The sequence below is a fragment of the Anopheles maculipalpis genome, chromosome X (genome assembly GCF_943734695.1).
Source record: "Anopheles maculipalpis chromosome X, idAnoMacuDA_375_x, whole genome shotgun sequence".
Taxonomy (NCBI): Eukaryota; Metazoa; Arthropoda; class Insecta; order Diptera; family Culicidae; genus Anopheles; species Anopheles maculipalpis.
The window spans coordinates 6,334,822-6,345,257 of record NC_064870.1 but is presented as its reverse complement, the minus strand read 5'-3'; the positions used below and the strand labels follow the sequence as shown (position 1 = coordinate 6,345,257).

Here is a 10,436-nt window from a genome sequence, read left to right as displayed (position 1 = left end):
GTAGGGATATATTGGTGACATGTAAGGGCAAATTGCCAACATGGAGAGGGGGAGATGGACGATGGTTTAAACCTGGTTGCAAGCAAACGTGTGCGTCATACACCCCCGGCTTTGGCAAGCATTCCAGTGCTTGGTCGGAATTTGCTTTATTGGTTTAAATAAAGCGTATCGCTGGAGTGAGTTTCCGAAGGGCATTGCTGGGGATCGCTTTACCAGTTATACTAGCAGCCTGTCACACTTGTGATGGGCGTCCATGGATTTGCATTTCCTTAGCCGACAGGATTGCTGGAAATTGTGTAACTTGTTTTGAGCACTTCAACTGGTGTCAAGAAATCACCTCCACAAGCATTTCCTGTCTTGCAGCCATAATGGTGAGCTATGGCGCATTACAGTTTATTTCTCGACTGTTTCAAATAATTTTCAAAATTCAATCTAGAGATCAGCACTCGTTCCCGAGTTATTATGTGTGCGCCACACTGCATATTGAAACGCGCTGTCAAACAAACTGCTGTCAAACGCGTCCCCAGCTGTCAAACAGTGTTGTGTGTTTTGTTATTGTGCGTGAACGAAAATGAACCGGCTGTTATGTACAACTCTGGTGAAATATTCGCAACGGAATGCGATTAAACCCAACTGTGCCGTGCAATGGCGTCCCTTGTCGGTGTCCGGCAGCAACCGGCACGTGCAAGCAGAACGAGAAACGGCATGCGCCCGGCACTACGACATCATCATCGTCGGCGGTGGAATGGTCGGTACAGCACTAGCTTGCGCTCTCGGTAAGGGCAACGAATGCGATTTGATTAGCGTAGCACGACACTCTTTTAACCACACTTTTCTGTTTCCTTGCTGGCAACTTGCTAGGTAAAAACACTCGGCTGCAGAACAAAAACATCCTGCTGCTCGAGGCAGCGGCCGGCTTCAAGCAACCGTCCACCGAACAGTACAGCAACCGGGTGTCAGCAATCAGCAAGGGCACGTACCGCTTGATGAAGACGATCGGTGCCTGGGAGGAGATAGAACGCACGCGCGTCAAGCCGGTGCTAAAGATGCAGGTATGGGACGCCTGCTCGGACGCCCTGATCACCTTCAACTATGACGATTTCGCCGAGAACATTAGCTGGATCGTGGAGAACGATGTGCTGCTGGCCAGCATCTACCGGCAGCTAGAAACCGTACCAAACGTCCACATCCGCTACTCATCCAAGCTGGCCTCCTGTGAGCTGATGCGGGACGGGGCGGACAAAAGCACCGTGCGTCTGGCGGACGGTGAAACACTGAAATGTGATCTGCTGGTAAGTGAAACGCACCACGGTTTACAGATGGTTGCTTACAGCTTTTTTATTCTACTTTTAATAACGTCGAGGTCTTTGCTCAACTCTTCCAACCGTTTGAGGATGGTTTTTTGATTCTCTTCGAGCGTTTTTAACGACGCACCATTGGAAGGATGGCGGGCCGGCCCGGCCGGTGGCATGGTGTCCGGTCGCATCACACGATTTTTGTTGACCGTTTTGCAGTGCTTGCGCCGCAACGTGACGGTCGAGTCCACCTCGTCCAGCAGGAAATTGTTGAACGTTTGCATGTTGCGATAAGTTCGCCTTCGCCGAATCGATTGATTGCGTTCGCGCCGTTCCGCTACCAGCTTGTAGATGGACGTAATAAGCTCCCGCGGTATCTGCAAAATGCGCCGCAAGAGTTTGTGTGAGAGGAGCTTTTTCGGAGTTTCTTTTTCGGCTATATGAGCTGTCGCTTACCCGTTTTTCGCGCGGATCGTTCGGTTTGACCCGGAAATGTAACCGACAGCGGGAAGTTTTGAGCAGCGCAATCTTCTGAAAGATGGCCCATATTCTGATCGGTGCTTTGCGCAGCAGGCGCGAAAACATGAGACTCTCGAGCCGTGAGATAAGTTCCGCCTGGCGGGACAATCGATCCAACCCGGCCGATTGCTGCAATCCCTGGATGTCGCTGACGGCCAAACCGACCAGCAGATTGGTCAGGATGACGGTCACCAGCAAAACGAATGCAAGAAACATACCGTGGGCGGTAGCCGGGTATTCGATCTTAAGGTTTTCGCCGTAGAAGATGTCCTCGAACTCCAGCTCACCCGCCATCATTACGATGGTTTTGAGTAGCGAACGGGGAATCTCTTTGAAAGCGATATAGTTAGGGAAGAGCACGCAGAAGCTTAGACCGAACGCGACCAGTAGGCAGCAGTAGGCCATCAGAAATTTGGAAAAGTTAACCGCAACTGAAAGTAAAAATTTTGTGGGATCAAAAATATAAAGGAAGGTATCAGCGATAACTACGCTTCTGTTCATTTTTTGAGCACTGAACCCCGAGGTGGCTTTGGTTGCGTTTTCATTTTAACCTTTGTTTCAATGACGTAAAATACACCCTTACTTCTTATTCTTATTGGCTTGACTACTTCTTATTGACCCTACTAAGATCACGCCGGCCATCATCCAATAGTTTACAAAGACTTGCTAATACGTGGACCTAGTTAAATAGTTAGTCCTCAATACGGGGGGACGGACCGGATGGGACTTTAATTCCGGTCCTGCTGTGTGAAGACCGGTGCGCTGTCACTTCACCACCAGGCCACCCTACCTCCTTTAGATTAAATGTTGTTGAAAAATACAAAAATTACTCGGATAGGTGGGTCGTTGGATTTAAGGTTAAGTAAGCATTCAAAGACTCTCACTGTTGTAACCCTCAGAGCAAAAAAAAACCCCATGTCCTACCAGTGGTAAACATCTGCACGTATAGCCCGAAGATTGGAAATCGGCCGACCAACATCATCAGCTCGAGCCAGGCCAGGAATATAACGACCGCAGCGACATGATGCTGCCAGTTCATGATGGCGTTCGCCTCGTTCAGTGTGTTGTGCTGAAGAAAAGGGAGAAATCACACCAATAGTGCTCATGTGCATGTGGCTTTGCTGGGAGGGGGCAGCTAAACTCACCGTACAGAGAAATATTCCGATCACGATGCTCCACTGCAACCAGTTCTCCCAGTACCGGACGTAGCTTACGAAGCCGTGCATCATCTGGAAAATTTCCTTCGTAAGCAGTATCATATTGAACAGAATGATTATATACCCAATGGCCGGTATGTACGGTGGTGCGGTGCAGTTTTCTGCCCTGCAGTCCTGTACGTACACTCCAAGCACATACGCAGTAAACAACAACACGAACAGTCCATGGTAGAACAGACTGAAGATGAAAAATTTTCTAATCCGACGCCATTTTAGAAGCAGGAACGTTTCGCACAGTGGATGTTTCAGGATGCGCTTCTGACCGACCTCGATAAAGGCGAGCAGCAGTTCCGTCTCGCCCCGGTCATTGTTCGGTACGAGCAGCCGAAAGTCAAGCCGTATCTCACAGTCTACGTCACCGATCTCGTGTATACTGTTCACACTGATGGCTGCATCGAGCTTATCCACGTAGCGCGGTATAATTTCGGGCGTACGGCGTATAATGAACGACAGTGCCGATACACCTCCGTTCGTCCGTGCGGTAATATCTGCACCGTACTCGATCAGCATGTACACGCACGTGCTGAACTCATTCAGTGCCGCAATGTGGAGTGGCGTGTAGCCGAAATTATCCGCCCGGTTAACGTCCACCTTTGCCTTGAGCAGGCTCAACGTACAGTCCCAAAACCGGGACTCCTTCACGATCGATGCGTGCAGTGCGGTTCGACCGTCGCGATACACCGCATGAACATCGGCCCGATGAGCAATGAGGAACGTGACGGTTTCGTGACACTGGGACAGGCAGGCTAGGTGTAGCGGTGTTTGCTGATCACGATTGCGCGCATCAATGTTAGCCCCGGCTGCCACCAACAATCGAACGCAGTCGAGATAGTTTTCCGACGCGGCCAGATGCAGCGCGGTGATCTTCTTCTGACCGTACTGGGAACGTGCGTCGGCACCGTGTGTAATCAGTAGCTCCATACATTCGCTGTACCCGAGGGCGGCTGCCACATGCAGCGGGGTCTGCGTGTACACCTGTGGTGTGTTAGGATTCGCTCCGTGCTTGAGCAAATACTCGACACATCGCTTGCTGTTGCGCATAACTGCGTAGTGCAGTGCCGAGTGCTTTTCAATGCCAGCGTTGATGTCGACGTTCTGTGCGAGTAGTAACGTCACACACTCCAGACTACCGCAGCTAGAAGTAGAGCAACAGCAAGAACGTCAGACAGATATTTGAATTGCATGGACAAACCGTACCTGGCAGCACAGTGCAGTGGTGTGGCCGTCTTCTCTCGATCCCAGCACTGTGCCTTTGCACCATGCTGGAGCAATAATTCCGTCGCCTTGTAGTCACCGATGTAGCACGCGAGATGTAGCGCCGTCCGGCCAGCCGTATCAAAAACGTTCGCATTAGCGCCCTCTACGGCGAGAACTTTCCGCAGCAAGTCGTGCTTGCTGTACCAAACCGCTAGCAGTAGTATAGTGTCCTTCTGTTCCTTAGTGTCCTGTAGGATGTCACTCGCCGGTACCAAACTGCACGCCAACAGCTCTGCCAGCCGCTCACCGCCCGGCAGCTCCTTCAAACCACTCTCAATATCGGCGTACGCCCAAATCTCTTCCTGACCTTCGCGTCCCGTGCCGAAGTCGTGTGGTTGGTTTGGAGACGAGATCTCTACACCACCGACATCGCTTTCGCTCGAGATGCTTAGCCGGAAGCGCCCGACACTATCCGTTGGTTCGCTACCATCGTCCGCCTCCTGGTAGTACATACGATACTCGTCCTCCCAGCGCATCTCATTTTCCTGCCGAATGCAATAAGAGTGTAATGCTTGAATGGTGTGCGTCGGTCTGGAGGGAAAGAGTTCAGTGTTAAGGATTTCGTACAATGATTGAAAAGCGCACCGTGTCCATGCTGATCTTTTTCGGTACATCGAGCCCACCAACGCCTATAAGTACGTTATCGAACTGCTAATATCCTGACTTTAGCTGGAAAGAGAATTGGAAACGATAGGTTACGGTACGAGGTACACTCGGGACTTTAAAATCACAGAATTCCCCAAAAACGATGATGACGTACGGCGCAGCGCACTGGAAAAACCGCTTAATGTCGAGCTCAGCGTCACTTTCGTTTAATCCTGTGAATACTCTCAGCACTACTCCTACCTTTCGTTTGGATCCCCTCTTATCCTACCGTAAAACGCCGTACACTGTTACCGACCGGTGTCGAAACTGACCAAACGCCGCTTAAGTAAACAACCGGCTATTGAGTGGAAAACATAAAAATAAGTGAGCGGAAATGGCGCGCCAAAGGCGTGTGCGCACGCTATGGTCCCGCTCACTGGGGCAGGGCATATGGTGGCGAATCTGAAGAACGCAAAGTGGCCAAAAATTAAGCACAACAACAGCCAACAGCCAGGGTGCAAGGCCAGTCTTCTTTCCAACTGTTAGCAAATAAACCGCACGCAAGAGTGTATCGCGAGAGCGATTGGAGAATCGCTCAGAGTACGCATATCAGCATGCGCATTCTGCAGGTTACGGTGGAAACCCTTCGGTGTACAATTCTTGTACATCGCAACGATTGCTTCTGACCGCAGATGGTAGAGACCAAAGACTAAAACCCTACAAGTGCTTCTCGTGGATCGAGTTGATTCGTGGAGTGGGAGGAATGTTTATGTAAACGTTGCCAGCAAATAGCATCATCGCTCGTACCGCTGTATTCATGATGCAGAACAACACAAACAATAATTGCGCCTAAAGCGCACGATACACACGAGGATTTGTGATGCTTCCCAAGGAGGAGTCTTGATTCCTCTTGGAACCCCACAATGTACATCACATGTCCCGTGAGAAATGGTCTTGGGTCGCTGCGTCTCTCTCCGCATTTTGCTGCCGCATCAGCCGACGCACATCACACACAACAAGGGACCGTCGATCCAAACCCCCCGGCGAGCAAGATTTGCGTGGGCGAGCGTTATTTAAGCAGGCAACGAGTGATTTGTTTAGTGTATCACGCTTCTAACCAATTTCACCCCAGGTTAGGTATGATCCTCTGGCTTCCATCGCTTTCCCTCGACGAACACTTGCCAGTTGGCTTCAATCTTAAGAACTTGCATGTACTTAGGTATTTCCAATTAGGTATAATCTGTTCCAGCATCATCACTCGTACGCCAGACTTGATCTTAACGGTCTCAATCTAATCCGTAAGTACCTTCCAAAATCTACCAGAAAGCAAGATTCACTTTAAGTGATGTGTTCTGGAAGATGATGGACCCCCTTCCACATACCTGATGGTGGTGGTGGAAAGCGAAAGGGTTAAACGCCGCCGGTTGGAATTTGTAAACAAAATATCCATTTTCGGCTACCAGCGAAATGAGGTTTGAGTGCCGTGTTCTCTTTCTAGTCGGTCGGTTGATTACGCGAAACGTAAACGACGCCCCCTTAGTTAGGAGACTCGACTTCTGATGCACAATTTTAATTAGCAATATTTATGGTGTCCGATAATTGGAGAAGGGCGAGTGGCGCGTGAGCATTCATAAATCTCGTAACCGATATCCTCCCGGCCGGTGTGGGGTGTGTTGTTTGTTGCTTATGCGGGCTACTAAATATGATATCGGAATCGGTACACAAGTGTTAAAACATGGGTAAAATCAACATCTCTTGCTCTGGAAGTGTGTGTTTGTGTGTCCTCCATCTCTTAAAGAACGGTAGCGTATGTCACAGAAAATGGATGACTTCCTTCTTGAAGTTTTTTTTTTCGAATTTCTTTTTCCACCGTTTTTATCCGGATACTGCCACATGTCAGCTACATAACACAGGCGGCATCTCTCCGGTAGATTGAAGGTTGGTTGATTTTCTTAAATGATTTCGGTTTCGAAAGTAGTAGTCCAAAAATCTAAGGGCTCTAGGAGTAAGTGTTTTTTTTTTACTGTGGGTTTACGAACTCTGGTTGATCGATGAAAAGAAGATGCACGTACGTTATATCTGGCGACGTGGAATTGCTCAACACCGTGCCCTCACCATTAAGCGTCACCTGAAGAAGGATGCACCTGACAAAGGCTTTAAAGTTCCGGGGTGTCGTCGTCAATCACCATATCGTATTGAATCGCGTATTATCGGCACAACACCCACGCTCAAGTTCACAATGGCGGACACCTAGCTAGGTTTACTACACAATGTCTTAAGTTTCCAGGTACACACAGCGCCAACACAAACAGCAAAGAAAAGCGAAATTTTGGAAGGTGATGCCTCTTCCGAACCGTTGAAACACTACACGCCGACTGAACGTCGGCTTCGCGTGTGGACGCCGGTGAAACCCACCCGACATCCAAGGACGACCCGATCTCCCCCCGGTCCCCCGACCCATTCATCCGTCGTGTCCCATCGTGGGGTGGTACTTTCGGAACGTGCGATGATCGTTTCCCATTTTCTAAGCCACGTATCTCCACCTTCACCCCCGTTGCGCTGGGAGGGCATGGCGAGAAAAATCAAAGATGTACAGGGAAAGAGAGCAACCGAGAAAGAGAAAGAGCGATAGGGTCCATAAGCAAGATCACCGAGACCAGAGGACGGGGATTGTATATGGATGCATACGATCGGGATAAAGACGGCAATGCTGAAACATCTCTTCGGCGCGAATCTCAGCAAGGTGCGAACAAGCATGCCAGGGACAGACAGTTCTGCTGTTTTCTTCGTGTTGTTTTTGTTGTTGTTGTTCTCCCTTCTTTGCTTCCTTTTGTTGCCACCAATGGCACCCTCCCAACCAGACAGAGTATACCGGGCGGTACAGGGAAAATGAGATCCACATGGAGTGTGCCATCCCCCACCTTGTCCAATTAGAAGATACAGAAGATGCCAACACGAGAGTACAAGTGGTGCGAGCGAGATGCTGGTTGCGGGAAATCGAATTCGGATGGAAAATCTCTGACACCACTCTGGCAATGGGTAAAGTGGTGAAATTGAAATGGAAACTCGTCGGACCCTAGCGTCATTAGCTCGCTAGGTTGTAGTGCCTGGAGGAGTTTGGAGGAGGGCGCAGACATGTTCCATCTACGGTTTTGGTGAGGTTAGCATGAATGAAATTGAATACAGAGTCTCTCGCTATTCTGCACCCCCGTCGCGTTTTGTGCTCCAAAATCTGAGTCTGAGCTCGGAAAGTCTCGCACAGCAAAAACAAAAAGATGCCAGAATGGGCCATATACGTTAGGAGTAGCGTTGTTAATTAGCACTCATCGCGTCATGCTCCTGTTTGTTGGCCGATGTGGTGCGGCCGGCCGCGACTAGCGACTCCCAGCGGATTGTAACGAGCCTATGTTGATTGGTTTCCGCTGCGCATTGCCCAACAGCAAGCGTACATCCGGTACGGTCGCCATACGGGGGTTGATCAGGGTTTTCGGGAAACACCGTCGGCAGATGCTGTAAGACGCATGGAAAGGCACATCACATGTTGTGTCAAGCTGTTATAATTAAGACACGTCCCATTCCTTTCCACCCGAAACGTGTGATGTCGTCCGCTGTGTGGTCAAGCTATGAATAATCATCTCTTTCCTATGCGTTCTCTTACTCACTTTCTCTCTGTCTTTCTTCCTGGCAGGTTGGTGCGGACGGCTTCAACTCCTTGGTGCGCCAGCAGATGGGTGTCCAAAACTTCGCACTCGCCTACAATCAGATGGGTGTAGTGGCAACGCTTCGGCTGGCCAACGGTCCAACCGACAACGTTACCGCCTGGCAGCGTTTCCTGCCAACCGGGCCGATCGCACTGCTGCCCCTGAGCGATGACACCAGCTCCCTCGTATGGTCAACCGGTGTGGCTGAAGCGAAACGACTGTTACAGCTAGACGGGGACTCGTTCGTCGCGGCCGTTAATGCAGCGTTCGTAAGTTACGAACCCTCCCTCACGGGGTCCCTGCAAGACACGAGAGAGTTAGTGACTCTATTTCTTATTATCCTCATTCACAGCACAAACCGATGCCCCGGAACACACTGGTGGACGATGTGATGAAGGGTGTCAATACGCTCGTCAAGCAAACGACCGGCCAGAGGCTTGAGGCAGCCCCTGTCGTTGAGACGGAGGTGGCCAAATCTCGTGCCGCGTTCCCACTCGGACTCGGCCATACCGGCACCTACGTCGGACAGGGTGTCTGCCTGATCGGGTAAGTTACATTAAGCGGTAAACACGCAACCGACTATTCCAACTGACGTGGTCCGGCATTTTGTTTTTCAACTTCATTGCAGTGACGCAGCGCACCGTGTACATCCGCTTGCCGGACAGGGCGTTAACCTAGGATTTGGTGACGTGCAAACGCTGGTAGACGTACTGGGCGATGCGAACTACGCAGGGCTAGGCATAAGCAACCTTAGCGAACTGCTCAAATACGAACAGCAACGGTTGAAGCACAACGTACCGGTGCTGCTCACCACACACAGCCTCCAGCGACTTTATTCGACCGATTTTGTCCCAACGGTTGCCCTGCGTAGCATCGGACTCACACTGACCAATGCCTTTCCGCCGGTGAAGGTACGTGCCTAGGACACGCGATAATCAACCGATGAAGTTTAATGTTCTTTGTAATGTCTCTGTTACAGAAATTCCTCATGAACTACGCCATGTCCTAGAAATCTAGAAGTCCAGCGAAAGAGAGCCAAAGGAAGAAAGTAGTTGGTGAACTTTGTGTCCCCCAGTATTGTGCAGGGAGGGAAAAAATCGAAATTAATAGTACATAGTTAATAATGAACTGAATACGAATACGAATGAGCGATGGTGGAAAGAGCGAAAACTGTCGAAATCATTTGTTCAGTCATTTTTTTTTACTCTATTTGAAGGAGAACATCATTTGCTTTATCTATGAGACAATGGTTTTGTGTGGTTTAGGTAGAATTTAACATAGAAATGAAACATGGAAACTTCCCAAGTTAAGCTCGGTCTAGTTATCGGATCTTCGAAGTCGTCCAACGATTATAGTATAGGACCCAGACTGTTAATCGATCACTTCTTTATTGTCTGCGGAAATTTCCTCCTTCAAAGCTCCTAGGGGTCCCACACATATACCTCTGATACATATGAAAGTCTGATCAAAACTTACAAATTCCTCTTAGATCACGAACGGTTTATAATCCCAATCTGAGGTACAGGAGATGGAAAAAACAGACAAGTTTCTCTTATGCGTCGAACGGTTTACAGTTCTAGAACCCACCTACACCACTGAGACATGGAAGTGTGAACAAAACTGACAAATTTTTATTAGTTGCACTCGAGCAGAATGAGTGTTGAAAAGAATTTTTAGCTACGTATGATCCATTGCAATGACGAGCTACTTTTGAGCTACGTAATAGCTTTATCGTATCTCATTCAGGACTTAGCTCATGTCCAAAGATGATTACAATGACGAGCTACTTATGAGCTACGTAATAGCTCTATCGTATCTCATTCAGGACTTAGCTCAGGTCCAAAGATTCATGGAGATGATCA

General features: G+C 49.3%; 2 protein-coding genes across 2 annotated transcripts; one reads left to right on the top strand and one right to left on the bottom strand.

The window, feature by feature from the left end:
- The first annotated feature begins 571 nt into the window (after positions 1–571).
- LOC126557602 (ubiquinone biosynthesis monooxygenase COQ6, mitochondrial) lies at positions 572–9,583 on the top strand. The gene is made up of 6 exons (XM_050213437.1): positions 572–776; positions 862–1,292; positions 8,562–8,843; positions 8,927–9,120; positions 9,203–9,485; positions 9,554–9,583. Exons 1-6 carry the CDS (start codon positions 572–574, stop codon positions 9,581–9,583), a joined length of 1,425 nt encoding a protein of 474 aa, XP_050069394.1.
- LOC126567988 (transient receptor potential channel pyrexia) lies at positions 1,328–4,896 on the bottom strand. Its single transcript, XM_050224379.1, has 6 exons — positions 4,856–4,896; positions 4,229–4,773; positions 2,960–4,166; positions 2,739–2,883; positions 1,752–2,245; positions 1,328–1,672 (listed from the first exon to the last, which is right to left on the bottom strand). The coding sequence occupies exons 1-6, from the start codon at positions 4,880–4,882 to the stop codon at positions 1,328–1,330; spliced, it is 2,763 nt and encodes a 920-aa protein (XP_050080336.1). The 5' UTR covers positions 4,883–4,896.
- Positions 9,584–10,436: the final 853 nt, after the last annotated feature.

Bases quoted from the DNA above. Each gene is read 5' to 3' on its own strand.
- LOC126557602 (XM_050213437.1), top strand. From the start codon at position 572: ATGAACCGGCTGTTATGTACAACTCTGGTGAAATATTCGCAACGGAAT. The intron at 1,293-8,561 runs GTAAGTGAAACG...TCTTCCTGGCAG, and splicing joins CACTGAAATGTGATCTGCTG to GTTGGTGCGGACGGCTTCAA. The intron at 9,121-9,202 runs GTAAGTTACATT...ACTTCATTGCAG, and splicing joins CAGGGTGTCTGCCTGATCGG to TGACGCAGCGCACCGTGTAC.
- LOC126567988 (XM_050224379.1), bottom strand. From the start codon at position 4,882: ATGGACACGGTGCGCTTTTCAATCATT. The intron at 4,167-4,228 runs GTACGGTTTGTC...CTCTACTTCTAG, and splicing joins CCACTGCACTGTGCTGCCAG to CTGCGGTAGTCTGGAGTGTG. The intron at 1,673-1,751 runs GTAAGCGACAGC...CGCATTTTGCAG, and splicing joins ACGATCCGCGCGAAAAACGG to ATACCGCGGGAGCTTATTAC.